Source organism: Cotesia glomerata, linkage group LG1, assembly GCF_020080835.1.
Source record: "Cotesia glomerata isolate CgM1 linkage group LG1, MPM_Cglom_v2.3, whole genome shotgun sequence".
Classification (NCBI taxonomy): domain Eukaryota; kingdom Metazoa; phylum Arthropoda; class Insecta; order Hymenoptera; family Braconidae; genus Cotesia; species Cotesia glomerata.
In genome coordinates, this window is record NC_058158.1 from 35,003,592 (window position 1) to 35,022,497 (window position 18,906).

Here is an 18,906-nt window from a genome sequence, read left to right on the forward strand (position 1 = left end):
TATCCGCGACCCCTACTTTCTATTTTCAACCTCGAAGCTCAAATTTAAACTCAACTCACAAATGTTATGTCGTTTTTTTTTGTCCATTGTTATTATTGAAAATGTTACTTGCGCACGCTTGCTTTGAGACAGACCGAGTCTCGCAGGGAACTGCCATCGAGACAGGTGAGTCATCGACTTAATCCATTCAAGTGGTTTTCTTTATCCGTATATATAATAATACTAAACATATATATCCTCGATACTATACAAAGTACAAAATACAATATAGAATAATACGGTACACCGCATGAACACGAACACGAATACGATTATTATTATTGAGTCGAGTCCTACGGCATGGTAGTCTGAGTTCGGGGGCAGGAGCACTACTTGTGTTCGGTGAATAGAATAATAATAAGCGAAAAAAAGAAAAGAATGAAAGGAGATTAGATGCTGAGAGTGCGATAAGTATTTACACCATACCAGTACCAGTGTATTAACGTAAATCGTATGCCTGTCGTCAGCCGTAGACGGTGGATGGTCCAGATGGTCGGCCTGGTCGGTCTGCGGGAGCGACTGCACTCACATAAGAACAAGGACCTGCGATGAGCCCACTCCGGCCCATGGTGGTCGGCATTGTCAAGGAAGGGACACGGCTGTTGCCAATTGTACCGGGGGACTATGTAATGGTGAGTACTTTTTATTAAATGATCACCATGTGACAACTAACGTCCAGTATGTCAGCATCTGAGTATGTGGATAATTTCTAATGGGTTAGTTTAGTTAACTGGACAATCGAGAAAACAAAGTGTTACTGGCTGACAATTGACGAGTCGAATCATTATATTTATTTTTATGCGATTAGGTTCTGTGAGAGGCTGGTGGGAATTTAAATTGTTTAATCATTTTTTTAAAGGTTTAAGCTATTTTTTTAAGAAAAAATCTATTTATTATCCTTTATTTAAAAGTTTTCATTGTTGTCGCTTTTCATTGCTATGGTGACCATTTTGGCAATGGTTAAATATTAATGAGTAAAATTTATAAAAATATTAATTAATTAAATTGTCGATAATAAACATTTGAACAAAATCGCGTTCGATTTTCTGGTGTATTTAAATTTCCGCGCAATTTTTTAAGTTGTAATGCGCATGCTCTATTCCTCTGAGCAACTCCAAATAAAAAAAAAAATTTACTTGAATCAAGTAAATAATTTTACAGAACGTTATATTCTTGATTTGAGTAGAAAAATTCACAAATGAAGAATTTTTTTTAAGTAAATTTTACTTGATATAAGAATTTTTCGTCTTGATTCAAGAAAATGAAATTTTTTAAAATTATTTTCTTGGTTCAAGAATTTTTCTCTTGATTTAAATTATGTTTTTTTTTTTTTTTCAGTGCAGAGAATAAATTATAGCAAGCTTAATAACAGAAAAAAAATTAGACAAACGGTTGACCCTGAAGGCCATCCCTGCAACTTCCCGCCACTTACATACCTAGGCGCTTAAAATTGCACTAATAATTGCTCTTCGAGCTCAAAAAAACAACTTATGTCTTATTTTGAGCTCTCCAAGCTCAAAGAGATAGTATTTCTATACTTTTGACATAGAATTTAATTTCACATAACTTCACACTAATAGATTTGTTTATGGTTAAAAAGATTTGTTAATATTTAACAAATCATTTATTGGAAGCCATTTGTTAGGCCTTAACAAATATTTCTTAGTATTTAAAAAGATTTATTAATACTTAATAAATGAATATCAGATTTATTGAATACAAACAAATCATTTTGAATACTAAGAAATATTTATTTAACATTAAAAAATGGTCTCTAATAAATGATTTGTTAGCTATTAACAAATATTATTTAATACAAATAAATCCTTCTATCAGTGCAGTCAATTCGTTCAAGAGATATCATAAACGAAAGAAAACCGAAAAGTGTTTTCTGCACATAACTTCACATAATTTCACATAATTTCACATAATTTCAGTCAGTTTGTTCAAGAGATATCATGAACGAAAGAAAACCGAAAAGTGTATTCTGCACATAACTTCACATAATTTCACATAATTTCACATAATTTCAGTCGATTCATTCAAGAGATAACTTCACATAATTTCAATCAATTCGTTTAAGTGTTTTTTCCACATAACTTTACATAATTTTGCATAAGTTCACATAACATTTCTTTTCGGATCGTTTTTGATGAGATAGTATAATTTTTAGACTTTTGAGCTCGAAGAAGCATAGAAAAGCTATCTCTCCAAGCTCGGAGAGCTCAAAATAATACATAAATCAATCCAAAAAAAATTAGGAAAACGGTTGACCCTGAAGGCCATCCCTGCAACTTCCCGCTAATTCCATACTTAGGCGCTTAAAATTGCACCAATGACGTTTTTGAGCTCTTCGAGCTCAAAAATACAATTTATGGGTTATTTTGAGCTCTCCGAGCTCAAAGAGATTGCTTTCCTATGCTTTAAAGCTCTTCGAGCTCAAAAGTCTGATAGAGATTTGATAAGACACTATTTCTTGAATTTTTAAACCGCAATAACTTTTGAATGAATAAACCGATTTTCACGCGGTTGGCAGCATTCGACGCAGTTTTTTAAGCCTCACAAAGAATCTTAAATTTTGAGTTGATCGCGCTAGAAATTTTGGAGTTATTCCGAAAAAACACTTTTTTCGGTTTTCTTTCGTTCACGATATCTCTCGAACGAATCAACCGATTTTGACCGGACTGGTGGCGATCGACGTGGTTTTTTGAGGTTAAGAGCTGATTAGTTTTTGGAATTGAAGCTTTAAGCCGTTTAAAAGTTATTCCAAAAAAATCACATTTAAAAAAAATTTTTTTTTTCAGTTTTTTTAAGATTTCTCAAAATCTATTGATCTGAATCGGTCCAAATAGTTTTCAAAATCTAAGTTTGGTCAAGCCCTTTCGAATGGCACCAACCGCGATGAAATCGGTCAAGCCGTTCAAAAGTTATAAGCGGTTCACATACTTTCACACACACACACACACACACACACACACACACACACACACACACACACACACATACAGAAACCGTGACAACCTCGCGGGGATAGTCAGGGAAGCTTCCTGTGACCTTCAAATGTCGAGATCTGATCAAAACTCGATTTTTGCTAAACGGGGTGAAAACAATAACTTCCCGATTTTTGAAAATCTTCAATTTTCTTAGCGGGAAGTTAAAAATTTTAACTTTTATGATAAATTTAGAAATTAATAATTTTTAGGTGAAAAAAGGAATAACAATAATAATAACAGTAATAATACACGGAAAAAAGAAAAATATATAAATTACATTACATAATGAAACGTGGCGCTCCGTAATATAAAAATCGGGAAAAATTACAGTTTCAGATTGTAATTAGTATAGATTTTGTAAGAATTACATTTTAAAATATAAAATTTAAACCTTTAATTAATTAAATAATCTTGTACTGAGTTATATTATATACAAATGCAAATTGATTTAAACCAATGTGCCTTGAATACTAAAGACTCTAAGGGAGCTTAAGTTGCCGAGTCAAATAAAATTTTTTATCTATCTATCTATCTATTACATTGAAAACTCTGAAAATTACCATTCAAAGTTTGAATTTAAAAAAATGTTATTTCGAACTACAATTTTTCTAGTTTTTTTTTATACGAAGCGACGCTTATTACTATTTATAACGTAATTTTTCGATTTTTCTTTTTTCCATGTAGAAAAATTAGCAAATATTTGATATTTTTCTTGGTTTTATTTAGAAAAATTAATTAGTACTAAAAAAATATTCAAAAAAAAATTGCAGTCAAGTTTTTATATAAAGAATTCTTTTTTTATGTTTATTATAATTATTTAATTTGAAAAATTTCTAAAAATTGACTTTAAAATTTTAATAAAACTAAAAATAAATAAATGTAATTTTTGATAATAATTATTGTTGTAATATTGAATATATTTGAAATGTTTTATACTAAAAATTAACAGCTATTTTTTAAAATTAATTTTTGATATATACTTCAAACTTTTAGAATTAATAATTCTATTTTTTTATGTTTTTTGCAGTAGATAGAGCAAAAATGGGTGGCGTTCAATTCACGACGACAACGACTACGCAAAAAGGTGAGTTATGAATTCGTAAAATTAATTTTTCAGTGGACAGCGAGAGTATTAGCCCGCGTATTACATTTTATATTTGCGATAGCGATACTTCAGCGAGGAAAAGTCCGAATCTATTCCATTTGAATCTTGTGTACGGCGTACTTGTACACTCTTGTGGTATATTGCAAATGCGGGAGGGAAATAAATGAAAATAGGAACGTAGAATGTAGAGTGAAAAATTTTTTTCAGCGGCCAATCGACGAATGGACGTGGCGCTTTATGTTGGGCTCGCACTCGCCTGCGCTTTTGGCGGCGGGCTTGCACTTCTTTTAATCAGACTTGTACGCCGGAAAGGCCGCGACCACGCTCTTTACTCTATGGCACGTAATGCAGGTAAATATTTTTTATTATTTCGCTTTTTATGCCTATTCAATACCGAGTATAATAGTCAACCGTATACTCTACTATACAACTATGAATATCAATACACACGTATATGCATATATATGTCTACATTTACTGTTATTGCGACTATTTTTATTATTATCGCTGTTATTGAATATTGAAATTCAGTTCATACTTTGGCTTAAGAATTTTCATGAGTAAATAAATAATAAAATTTAATATTCCATTTAATATACGTTAATTCAATATTTAATGGTTAAAAGTTTTAGAAAATAGATTATGTAATTACAAATTTATTTTTTCGATATTAAAATTTTAATTGGCTATTTTTTTAATTTTTAATTTTTATGTAACAAATTTTTAGTAATAAAAAAAGCAAAAATTCCTTAAAAACTGACATTTTTAAAATTTTTAAACAATTTACTTATGACAATTTTTATATTAGCAAAAATATTTTTAAAATTATTAAATAATCATTAAAAATTCAACAATTGATAATTTTATGTTTAAAAGATTTTGCTTTTCCATTAAAAAAGTTTTTTTTATATTAAAGTTCGGAAAAAATGAGCTAAACATAATCCATAAGTGATCATTAATCAATTTTTATTATATCTGATTATCTAAACACTAAAAAATTCAAAAATAAATTTTTTAAATAAATTAATTATTGTATAGCATTAAATTTCAATTCTACTTGTCTGAATTTATGTCAGTATTGTTTAAATTTTTAGTTTTAATTAATTAATAAGTCTGAAATTTTAATATGACCAAAATTGTGTTCAAAAATTATTTAATAAAAATTAAAAATTCAATAATTTACAAGTTTTTTCTTAAAATTTGTTTTTTTATAAAGAAAAAAAATTGTAAATCAAAATTTGGGAAAAACTAATTTTTTAATTTTATTTATCAAAAAAAATTTATTCCAAAAAATTGTTTTTAAAAAATTGCATTTTTTATTTTTAAAAATTTTTACATTCCATTTTTTTTTCTAATTTATTTGCTATAAAATTTTAAAAATTATATGCTAAATTAATTTTCATGCCAAAGTTTTTAAATAAATAAATAATTGTCGCAACTAAATTTAAATTCAGGCTAAATTTACGACAGTATTGTTAAATTTCCATCGGGATTAATTATCAAGTCTAATTAAAGTTTCAATAAGTCTATGATAGAATTAACAAAGTTTAAATATATCCTAATCCGAATTAAAAAAACTTGTATCTAAAAGAGAAAAAACTTCAAATAATTCTATAAAATAAATTTACCTCTCATAAATAAACATCAGAAAAAAAGTCACAGTAAAATTCACTTTTTGAAACAAATGTTTTTTTTTTTCGATGAATATTTCCATATATTTATATTTATGTCTGAAAAAAAAGTACTTCCGTTTATTTTTAAGAGTTAGGAAATATACATACAACAAATTTATTCATTTTTTCGCCGGTACACGTGATTACGGGCATTGACATATTTATAATTGTGTATTCGGTAGGCGTTTATTTAAATTTTTAATTTAACCTAGCTTTAAAAAAAAAGGTAATGAAAATTGAATTTAAAATAAAGAGTTGATTTATTTCCATATTTATTCGAGCAGAGTAGAGTAGAGGATAGAGAAACTTAAAATTTATTCCGAGATTTTTTTATCCTTTATTCCGCTTCTATTATTGTGACTCTAAAAGACAGTGGGCTTAGTTATTTATTAGATAATTCAATATAATATATATTTATATTTATTTAGGTATGTCGACACATCTTTGAATTATTTAGTAATATATTTATTCCGCCCATTTACTTTTTATTTTATTTAATTTAATTTTTTATTGGTGGTAATTAAGATTACTTTAATCGATAAAGGTTAAAAGCAAACAGTCGGTATTTACATTTTATCAGTACGGTACTACACCGATGTACGAGTGGAACCAATGAAACTACATTTCGAAATATATTTTTTGATGTACGATATATCTGTCTATATATATAAACATACACAATATACGTAATATATATATAATAACGGCACTCGTGCTCGATTGCCGACCACTTAAGCCAGTCTCGTTCAACTACACATCGAATTTATTTTTAAAACAAATTTAATGCTAAATGTTAACGTCAAAAATATTAATAACGATATTTCAAATAATTTTATCCCTGTCTGGTCTTTTAAAACGCCTTTTTTTATTTTTTTCATCCAGCTGTCAATTATCGATCGTTAAATAAAAGTATCATCAATTTTATAGAAACCTGAAATTATCCATCGCCCGTCTCACTGACCGAGTAATATAAATTTAGTTTTTAAGAAACTGGAAAATAAGTCGGCAATATTCTGTAATTAGGAAATTTTTTTAAGTCTTTATTGAACCTTTGTAATTTATAAATTATAAAGCGAATTTTTTTTTTATTTATTAGTGTCTTAATTTTTTTAATAAAAAAATTTAATCTTGTCATTTATTATAATTTTTTTTCAATTAAGAGATAAAAATTAAATTTTTTTAATTATTTAATAAACCCTTGTAATTTCAAAATTATTAATTTTTTTATTTATTACTTTCTTTACTTTTTTTTTTAGAAAAAAAAATTTTTTTAATTAAAAAATCAAAATTGAGTTTTTTAAATTATTTATAAATTATAAAGCGATTTTTTTTTTTTATTTATTAGAGTCTTAATTTTTTTTATAAAGAAATTTAATCTTGTCATTTATTACAAAATTTTTTTCAAATTAAGAGATAAAAATTGAATTTTTTAAATTATTTATTGAACCTTTGTAATTTCAAAATTATTCATTTTTTTTATTTATAGCTTTCTTTACTTTTTTTTTAATTAAAAAATTAAAATTGAGTTTTTAAAATTATTTATTGGACTTTTGTAATTTATAAATTATAAAGAGATTTTTTTTTTATTTATTTGTGTCTTAATTTTAGAAAAAAAATTTAATCTTGTCATTTATTGTAAATTTTTTTTCAATTAAAAGATAAAATTTAGATTTTAAAAATTATTTAATAAACCCGTGTAGTTTCAAAATTACTCATTTTTTTTTATTTATTATTTTCTTTACTTTTTTTTTAGAAAAAAAATTTTTTTTAATTAAAAAATCAATTTTAAAATTATTTATTAGACTTTTGTAATTTATAAATTATAAAGCGAATTTTTTTTTTTATTAGTGTCTTAATTTTTTATTAAAATAAAATTTGATCATTTATTACAAATTTTTTTTAAATTAAAAGATAAAAATTGAATTTTTTAAATTATTTATTGAACCCAGATAATTTCAAAATTATTCATTTTTTTTATTTATTACTTTCTTAACTTTAAAACAAAAAAAAAATTTTATTAAGAAATCAAAATTGAATTTTTTAAAATTATTTATTGGAAATAAATTACCAATTTTGAATGGAAAAAGGGGTTATTTATTTGAAAAATACTAGCAGTATATAAAAATAAATTTATTTGTGTGGGAGGGTCTCCAACTGTCTTTCTTCGAATCTAACACATTTTTTCATGTTCGAAAAAAAAAACGGTCAAAGTGAAACATCTTTTACGTTCTTCTAAACATTTACAATTTTCAGTAAAAAAAAAGAGTATTTAAAACTTCATTTTTTTTCAATAAAACATTACAAAAAAATAAAATTCTACTAACCTACTTAATTAAAATTTATTTAATATCTTTTAAAAAATGTAACTTCAAATAAATTTCTCTGGACATAAATTTTAAGAAATATTTCTCTAATTTAGTAAATAAATTTTTGACTCATTTTATTCTTAATAGTGAAGATAAATTTCCGAGAAAAATCCCGGTTTTAATGGTCGTTAAAAGATAGAATTTTTTTATAAATATACGGCTCTAAAAATAGTCATTATTTTTCAATAATTACCACAATATTTATATTTAAAATTGAAACATTAAAAATTTAATTGAAAAAAAAAATTTCTCTTTAAACTGTCATCAAAATTCCCGTTTTTTTTTTTTTTTTAATAAATTGATTTTATCACCGAACATAAAAATACTTTGTCGACGTCAGTTGTTCTTGCATCGAAATATTTCAATTCTCTAAAATAATCTTTACGACAGTAATTATTTATATTTTCACTCACCCGCCAACATTAACTCATCTTCTCCTTGGTTAAACTTTTATAAAAATACACCGAATTTACATTTAACCTTTTATATTTAATATTTAATGCTCCATTGGCCGCTCGAGAGAATCTCCGCCCCGTTTAAAATGCTGATTATATCGAAAAAGTAAACACGATTAGTCGATGCCAGTTATTCCTGCATTGAAATTTCTCAAATCCGCCGAGTAATTTTTACGACTTTATTTATCTCAACTTTTCACTGGCGAACACATAAAAAATAAAATACAAATCTCTACTCTTTATTCTTTATTATATATTACTTCTTAAAATATAATATATCTCAGATTATACTTTTCATCGGTCATGTTCTCTAGAAATCCACGCCTTTTAATTTAAAGTGATCGTATCAATAACCTAAACACGATTAGTCCATCCAAATTTTAAACTCCTATATTTATTATTTATAGCTGTGATTTTATTTCCAAATATAAAATATAAACTCTCTGGCGTGTAAAATATATAAAATAATAGAATGGATTTTTTGTCTCTTGCGCGACTTATTTTGTGAGTTTAATTTGACGTTGAAGTTATCATGCGTACAATTATGGCACATGATAGTGTTTAAAGCTTCACTTGCTTTTGGCAACGATGCAAACAATTAATATTGCTCGAGTTTTTCAATCATGTGATTAATTAACTTTAACAGATTTTGTGACAATTTTTTTTTATTATAAAAAAATTGACAAATTAAATAAATTAATAATATTTTATAGAAATTTGTACTCCAAAATTTTAGAATTAAAATTTTTCCGTCTAAATTCAGATGACAAATTTTTGTACAGTAAAAAAAATTAACTTGATCTTAGAGAAAATTATTGATTGAAAAAACTAATTTTTGAATTTAAAAAGTTTATTTTGAGTTAAATAGAATTTTTCTTTTTCAATTATTCAGTGATTAAAATTTTTTTTAATAAAGAATTTTTTTTTTTTAATTTATTAATTAATAATCTATATTATTAAGAGGATAAGCAAAATTTTGTGGCCAGTGTATTTATATGATAAAATGAGTTTTTATGGTTAAATTTGGTATCGTTGAAAGTCTTGATTTGAATTTGTGCCTTTTCAAAGTTTCATATCATTCTTACCAATAGTCAGTTTATGATGATAAGTATTTAGGCTGCATTCGAAAATGCTCTATACAGAAATAAGAAATAACCTTGTATCTCGTGAATTATTGACATTTTTAAAGATATAAGCTCATCCCGATGATACGCTCATCAAGACCTTTCATTTAAGTACCCACATCAATTTTTCATATATTTATATGGATTATATATATGTATATATGAAAAATATATCAATATGCATGTAGGTACTCAAATGAAAGCTCTTGATGAGTGTAACATCGGAATGAGTTTATATCCTTAAAAAAGTCAATAGTTAAGAAAATACAGTGCAATTTAGAAATGACCTTGTAACTTAAGAAATTTTTACATTTTCAAAGATATAATAAAGATATATAAAGATAATAAAGATATATAAGTTCATCCCGATGATGCACTCATCGAGACCTTTTATTTGAGTACCCACATCAATTTTTCATATATTTTATATATTTATATATATGTATATATGAAAAATATATCAAAATGCATGTAGGTACTCAAATGAAAGCTCTTGATGAGTGTAACATCGGAATGAGTTTATATCCTTAAAAAAGTCAATAGTTAAGAAAGTACAGTGCAATTAAGAAATGACCTTGTATCTTGAGAAATATTGACATTTTTAAAGATATAAGCTCATCCCGATGTTACACTCATCAAGACCTTTCATTTGAGTACCCACATCAATTTTTCATATATTTTATATATTTATATATATGAATATATGAAAAATATATCAAAATGCATGTGGGTATTCAAATGAAAGCTCTTGACGAGTGTAACACTGGGATGAGCTTATTTCTTTAAAAAAGTCAATAGTTAAAAAATTTCAGTGTAATTTAACAAAATTCATTGTTTAATAAAGTAAAATTTTATTCAATTAGTACACAAGTCACGGCAGTCACATAGTGACTGCAAGGTTGCTAGTAATCATAAATTCATAAATCAAACACCGAAAAAAATATATTTTTTACAAAATAAAAATCAAATTATTGTTCAAAAAATTAGTTAAATTGATTGTAATATTTTTTACTTGCCAAATAATAAGCCTTAACATCAAAAATATTTTACATAGAAATTATGAATTTATAATTCATTTAGACAATATAAAATTTTACTATTGAATAGATTTTTAAGTAAATAATTTTTATTTCAAGTTTTTAATCAAAAAATTTTATATTAAAAAATCTATTATAAAAAAATATTCCATTTGCCGAATTCTATTTTTACCATCGAAAAGTTTCAATACTCTCGATCAATAAAATAAATTCTGAAATAAAAAATTTATTCCCAAGAAACATAGTTCCCGACAATCATCGTAAAAGTAAACTGACAATGTAGAGTGTAGGTGAGTGCGGGTACTCACCAGTAAAGAACAAAGTAAAATAAAAAATAAAAAAAAAAAGGGGGAATAAAATAAAAGATAGAAGAATGTGTAGTTTAAGCCGGACGTTTAAAAGCTCAAAAGTTTATCTGTTTAAAAAAGCAACATCTTTTGTTCGTCAGAGTCACATATAAATGTCAGAGTTGTTGTACTATTTTTTATTCTTTTATCTTACTGACAATCCCAACATGCCAGCGGTAGTATAGCAGAATAATATATTTATATTCACCGTTGTTTATGCTTAGCAAAACCGAGAAATAAAACCCCAATAAAACAAAATAAAATAAAAAACTAACAACACATATGTGTATTTGCGCATGAAGATTTCCAGCCGGAGTACTTTCCAGAACACGATAAGAAAATGTGTCTCCAGCCGGATCTAACAGCAGGAACAACAGTCCAAGCCTCCTACGAGTATCCCTTCGATCCGAAGCTCTCTCTGTCCCGCTCCCTCTCGGAGCACCATTACGACGTGCCCCATCTTTCAATAGCCCAGGAACAGCAGCAACAACAGCAACAGCAACAGCACCAACACCATCATCAGCAGCAACATCCGTCGCCGTCAGTGTCATCGCCCAGCCCGAGCATCCTCAGCAGCCAGGAGTCCTGCAGCGGCGCGGCGAACGCCGACAAGCAAATTTACTCCGGGAGTGAAAACAGCGGGACCAGCGTCGGAAGTTCCTCGTACCCGTCCTCAGATTCGACGACGACGACCTACAACGTCGCCTCGGAGCGCGTGAGGCTCGCCGCGGCCAAGCTCGAGCAGTCCGGCAACGTCGCGAGGGCCGCGGTCAACGCACGGGGGGCCCTCCTGGTCCTTCCGGACTCCGGAGTGTCCCTCTCGGTACCGGAGGGCGCGATCTCCAAGGCCCAAGGACGGCGACAGCTCGACCTATCTGTTCTCGACGAGGACAGGTTCCGCCCGAGATTGCCAGGTACTTTTATCTGTAATTATGTTTTGAATAATGAATAATGACTTATGATTAGCGGAGCTAGTAGTCGCTTAAGCCGGTAATAAAATTCAAATTATCAAGTCCCATTGTCGGAAAGTCACTCACTCATTCATCATATCCATCATCGTCTTTTTTTTTTAACAATCCGATCGTCCTTTTATCGTAAATATCACCTCCATTGTTATGCTAATTTATTTAATGCTACAATATATTATTCATCTTTGTTATTGTTATTGTTGTTATTTTTAGTGAATTTTTTATCGATTTTATTCGGCTTCTTTATTTGACCGATTTTTAGTTTTTTTTTGTTTACTTTCGATGGGTTAATTTATATATTGATATGCTTGGGTGTGAGTAATTGGAAAATAAATATTTGAATTGGAGCTGTTCGATATTTTTAAGAGTCAATATTGTTGTTTTCTTTTTACTTTTTAGTGTCCTGATTTTTTTTTTTTTTTTTTTTTTTGTGGTTAATGATAATATACGTGTTTTTTTTTATTGAAAATAAATAAGAGAGTTTTTTAATTTTATTGGACACTGATAGAAAAAATAGTTTGTATTGGTTCAAGAAAAAAAGTTTTGGAAGAATTTGATTATTCAATTATAAATTTTTATGATTTATGAGTTTTGTTTGGTTTAAGAAATTTTATGCTTGGTTTAAAACACTTTTTTTTTTATTCAAAACTTTTTTTCTTGAATCAAAGTTATTTTTTTATCAATATGGTATTAAATATAGAAATTTGAGTGAATTTTTAAATGTTTACAGTGATTTTAACACTGAAAAAAATTATCTTCAAATATTTTCATCAGAAATATTAATAAATCGCTTAAAAAAAAGAAAAACTATAATATCAAAATTTACTAAAATTTTCCTACTTGTGTAACCAAAATTTTACATAATGATTTAAAAGAAAATAATGATTGAAAATTAGTAGGGTAGAAGCATCGCTTTTAGCCATCTTAGCACCGTTTTTGGCCAGTTAACATTTGAATTAATTTATAAAAAATTATAATATTATAACCATATTTTTGTTGAATTTTAAAAAATTTATATTAAAAAAAATTGAGTTTTTAATGGTTTATTAATATAAATTCATTTCTATCGTTTATTTGAACAATAAATGGCCATAAACGGTACAGTGGTCACAAACGGTACTTCTACCCTAGATATCATTATAAATCATCAAATATTAGTAAGTTAAATAATTATTAGCTTAAAAAACAACAATAATTATAAGAAAGTCGATATTTTCAGGAACCCGTTAATAAATTAAAAATACTATGCATCCGCTCAACCTAAAAAAAAAATTAAACTCATATTATTTTCCTTCCCTCCATAAAAATTAACTATTTTTTCACACCCTCGCTCAAACTTTTTTAAAGCAATCGGTATCAAAATTCTTAATCTTCTACACAGAAAAAATTAAATTGAATCAAAAGAAAAATTCTTGAATCAAGTAAAATTTACTTAAACCAAGAAAAATTTCTTAGTTTAAGAGTTTTCAGTTTTAAAGATAATTATTGACATAATTAAATTTGTACATCAGTTCTTGCAATTGCCTTATTGTAAATGTATTAAATATACAATTTCTCGCGAGTTTTGCTTATAATTGTATCAGATATTGTTTGTTATTATAAATTTATATAATTTTTACATATTTAGTTATTGTTTTATTTTCTTAGGTAAAAAATTTTTATTAAAAAACCTAAATAAATGTAAATTATGCATCTTATACGGAAAGAACAAGATGACACTGGATATCATCCCAGATTATACTGAGCGAAAAAAAATTTCAGATAGCAGCTAGTATAATCCCGATTACAATGAGTATAATCCAGATATCACGCAGTATAATCTGGATTTTTTTAGCTACTATCTAAAATTTTTTTTCACCACAGATATCACTGAGTATAATCTGGGATGATATCCAGTGTCATCTTGTTTTTTCCGTGTAGTTTAAGAATTTTTTTACTCAAATCAAGAAAATGAAGTTCTTCAAAATTATTTACTTGATTCAATTAAATTTTTTTTCTGTAAATTCAAAAATTATAACCAGTTTAATACTCAAAATTCTCCTCCCTTAAATTAAAGTATTTTTTTTACTAAAAAATTTATATTGAAACCCCCATTAAACTCGATAAAAACTCCATTAGACCGTCTATAAAAATTTCCTTTATTAAAAACCAAAATCTCAATGGTTATCACCCGCTTCCCCAAAATCTCGATGAACCCCTCGACAAAAAACAATTATTCCCTTCCAATTACTCTCGAATCATCCTCGTGCACATATAATACCCTTAAACGCAATTAAAAACTGTTCCCAGAGGGCATGACTCAACTATCGGCAGCGATCTACTGCGGGCCACCTGCTGTCGCGTTCGACAAGCCGGTGATCCTCCAGTTCGAGCACGCAGCGATGTTGCACCCCGCGGGTACGTGGGAACTGAGCGTCTGGGCGTCTGACGACCAGCCTGACGGGCCAGCTGATGAGGAGGAGACGGCCCAGGACAGCAAGCTGATGCACCCGCACCATACGTCCAGCGGGGACTCCAGCCTGGACAAGCTCAGCCCAGTCACCTGGACAAAAGTCCTCACGCTGGGCAGCGAGACGATAAACACGCCGCTGTTCACCCAACTGGACCACTCTGAGGCTTTTATCGTCACCGAGCAGCTCCGGAGCTACGTCCTGGTCGGGTCCAGCGCGGAAGACGCGATCGCCGCCAAGAGACTCCGGGTCCTGCTCTACGCGAGCCAATACTGCGTCCGGGTCTACGTAATCGAGGACACAAAAGCCGCAATAAAGATAATCGCTGACCGCGAGGCTCAAATTCGCGGATACCTCCTCGACAAGCCGCGGCCTCTCCTCTTCCGCGACAGCGGGGAAAATCTCTGGGTCAGCCTTGAGCAGGTCGGCAACGAGTGGCAGAGCAAGTCCCCGACAGAGCACCAGGAAATCGCGTTTGCTGATGTCTGGAACTGTCCCAGCAATTCGAGCCACGTCGCGTTTACTCTAGACGAAAGTTTCGATGCGGTTACGACCACCAAGAGCTACAAGCTCCAGGTATGCCAAGGCCGGACCTCTGACGCCCAGAGGCAGGTATTTCGCATCGTCTACGACGTGATTAAGCAACGGGTCTTTTCGGGTAGTGTTACTCGCCCGCTCAGGGAAGTTACCGTCGTTAGCAGTGTTGGTGCCAATAATATTACGTCTACGGACTCCTCTGCCCGCGGGCCTTTCAGGTTCACCAGATCCCTCAGGAAACAACTCTGCCAGTGCCTCGACCCGCCCAACGCACTCGGCAATGACTGGAGAATGCTCGCTCAGAGACTACAAGTTGACAGGTTGGTTTTTTTTTTGCTTAAGACACTTTGTTTTTTTGGTTTTGTTTGAAATGCTGGGTAAAGTTTACATTATTCAAAGAGAAATGAGGTTTTAATAGGCTTTTGATTTTTACACAGAAAAAAAATTATTTAATCAAGTAAATTATTTTGGAGAACTTTTTCTTTTTAATTTGAGTAGAAAAATTGTTTAAGAAATTTTTTGCAATTCAAGTAAATTTTACTTAATTTAAGAATTTTTGCTCTTGAAGACGATAAAATCTTTAAAATTCATTTTTTGGTTCAAAAATTTTTTAAGTTAATTTTTTTTTCCGTGTATTAATAAAAAAATTAATTGGGTTTAAGAAGAGAAATGTTTAACTAGTTTTTTTAAATTAAGTTAGTAAAATCTTAAATTTTTGAAACAATAAGTATACAAATTATGCAGAAAAAAATTTTTTGAAGAAAGATTGGAAGTTCGATTGAACAAAAAAAAATTTCTTAATTCCGAAAAATTTTATTGTGTAATTAATATTTAAGTTCTCGTCCATATTTAAAATATTTAAATAACTTAATCTTGGGAATTTGGACAATAAATGAATATGCTAAATTGTTGAATTACTATTCTTATAATTTACCATCTTCATTTATTGTCCAAATTCCCAAGATTAAGTTATTTAAATATTTATTGTGTAATTTTAGACAGTGAAATTCTTAAAAGTTATTTTTTAGTTCAAGATTTCTTCTCTTGAATCAAAGTAATTTTTTTATCAATGTATGAAGATGATCAAAAATTGATTTGTTAAATGCAGAAATACTTTTTAAAGGAATAAATTTTGTAGAACAATTTTTGAAAGATAAAAAATTAAGTTTGATTCTACTTTCAAAGATGAAATGGAAATTTAAAGAAAAGTTATTATTAAAATTATATTGGACGAAAATTTAATTAGTTTTTTTTATCTTGAGTAGTGGAGAAAGTAATTTTATCTTAAATTTGGTATCAACTTCTTTTTTGTAACACTTTACATTCCATTTATTTCAAATTGAAAGTATCTAGTTACAAAATTATCCATCAAAATGATTTATTGAGACAAGAAAATCTTTTCTTCTTTATAAAAAACAATTAATCATCTTTTTCATAGAAACATATGTTTTTAACCGAGATACAATTTTTGAACCATTAAATCTGAGTTTTCTTATCTAACCACTTTCGAGTCTCCAAAAGATTAATCAAATTCTTACTTTGTCATTAAAGGAGACTTCAAAACAAAGAGAAGCATTTGAAATCACATTTTTTTCTTTTTTCAAGCCTAAGAACTAATTTTTTATTCAAATTTAGTGCCAAAGTACTTGTAAGGCTTCAAAATTTTTTCAAACAAGCCACAAGTGTGTTAAAAAAAAGCTCAAAAATTTAGATTACAAACAAAACACAAAAAACATTTCAATTTTTTTCTGTACTTAAAAAAAATTATCTCAAATTTTCTTAAAGTGATAAAAGCATCCTCATTTTTTTATTATGATGCATCTCAAATGTACAACATAAAAGACCCAATCTTTTTTCAGAAGAATTCAACACCCTATATATCTTCAGCAGCTAAAAAAAAAATTCTTTCATCTTATCACAAAGAAATTAGTTCACATTTCAATAATAAAACGACCTTCCGCCTCAAGCTGAGATTTTACGATTTTTTCCGAACAAAGTTTCTTCTCAGAGAAGTCATAAAAAACCTATCTAATCTAATATACTATTAAATTTCTTCTCAATTTTAATTCCCCTCTAAAACTTTCGATAGTTGTTCCCACCTTTACAAAATAATAAACCCGTCAAACGTTTTTTTTTTTTTTCCCAACAAAGAAACTTAAAAAAATGATATTTAAATTATTTTCCTATTGTTTCCATATCTTTCATCAAAATTTCCCAACAATAAATTTCTTTTCTTAGACCCCCAGCAAAAAAAAGGACAAAAAAACACTATCCTTTATCTTTTAATCTCCGTAAAAAATATGACTCTGTTATTTTGTTGGCATTGACAAATACCAGATTAAAAAGTAAGTTCCTTTACTTGAGGTTTGTCTGTCCCGTAGATACATCAATTACTTCGCCACAAAAGCCAGCCCCACGGAGCACATTCTGGATCTTTGGGAGGCACGACATCGCGAGGCAAGCGCAGTTACCGATCTACTTAACCATTTACGTACAATGGGAAGAACCGACGCGGCGACTATCCTCGAAGCACAATTGGGAGCCTGGCTCTAGACCTAGACGCCAATAGACTGTTTTAGATTATACTTACATTTATTTTATTATTATTACTATTTTTTTATCCACTTACTTTTAATTATCTGCCTTTTTTACCGAAAAAAAACAATTTTTACTAAAAAAAAAAAAAAATTTTGGTAAGTATTTAAAAATGGGGTTCACTCTATTTTTGGCCATATTTAAGTGAAAAATTGACATTTGTTAATTTTTTTTTAATTCTGCTTGTTTTTACGGCGCATTTATGATAAAAAATGTCGTGAAAGAAAAAAAAAAAAGATTTTTTGCCTTCAAAAGTTGGATAAAATTTCTATTTTATTTTTTTTTTTTTAAAGATACATAAAAAAAAGAACAATTTAAAAAAAAAATTGAATATCACAATTTTCGAAAAAATTTATAAATTTTTTTGAAAATTTGTTAAAACTTGTAAATATTTACCGAATTTTTCGTCTTCAATTATTCAGTAATTAAAATTAAAATTCTTTTTAATCAAGAATTTTTTCTTTTGAAAATTTATTAATTAATAATAATCATAAATTTATGAATCAAACACTGAAAAAAAATATTCTGTTAAAAATCTATTTTTAACAAAATAAAATGCAAATAATTTTTGAAAAAATTCGTAAAATTAATTGTAATATTTTTTACTTGCCCCGAATAATAACAAAACTTAACATCTAAAATATTTTACAAAGAAATTATTAATTTATTATTTATTTGGACAATATTATTATTTAAAAAAAATTGAATATCGGAATTTTCTAAAAAATTTATAAATTTTTTTGAAAATTTGTTAAAACAACTTGTAAATATTTACCGAATTTTTCTTCTTTAATTATTCAGTGATTGAAAGTATAATTCTTTTTAATCAAGAATTTTTCTTTTAAAAATTTATTAATTAATAATCATAAATTCTTAAATCAAACACTGAAAAAAAAATATTCTGTTAAAAATATATTTTTAACAAAATAATATGCAAATAATTGTTGAAAATATTCGTAAAATTAATTTTAATATTTTTTACTTGCTCTAAATAATAAACAATCCTTAACATCTAAAATATTTTACAAAGAAATAATTAATTTATAATTTATTTAAACAATATTTTTATTTCAAAAAAATTTATAAATTTTTTTGAAAATTTGTTAAAATTGTAATAATTAAACTTTTTTTTAATTGTTCATTTTTTAATGTATATTTTTCAAAAAAAAATATATCAATAAAATCAAATAGAAATTTTGTTAAAAAAAAATGAAAAT

The 18,906-nt window shown here is 27.8% G+C and overlaps 1 protein-coding gene across 2 annotated transcripts in view; it reads left to right on the forward strand.

Annotated features, from left to right (window-relative positions):
• LOC123263326 (netrin receptor UNC5C) overlaps positions 1–17,761 on the forward strand; it is a 35,811-nt gene extending 18,050 nt beyond the window's left edge. The window contains exons 6-12 of one of the 2 annotated variants that reach the window (XM_044725989.1): positions 133–165; positions 507–671; positions 4,060–4,116; positions 4,345–4,488; positions 11,442–12,053; positions 14,397–15,414; positions 17,476–17,761. In XM_044725989.1, the coding sequence (XP_044581924.1) occupies positions 133–165; positions 507–671; positions 4,060–4,116; positions 4,345–4,488; positions 11,442–12,053; positions 14,397–15,414; positions 17,476–17,647 (2,201 nt within the window). In that variant the 3' untranslated portion in view covers positions 17,648–17,761. The remainder of the gene's footprint in view (positions 1–132; positions 166–506; positions 672–4,059; positions 4,117–4,344; positions 4,489–11,441; positions 12,054–14,396; positions 15,415–17,475) is intronic. The other variant, XM_044725993.1, reaches the window with a different exon arrangement.
• The last annotated feature ends 1,145 nt before the right edge of the window (positions 17,762–18,906 follow it).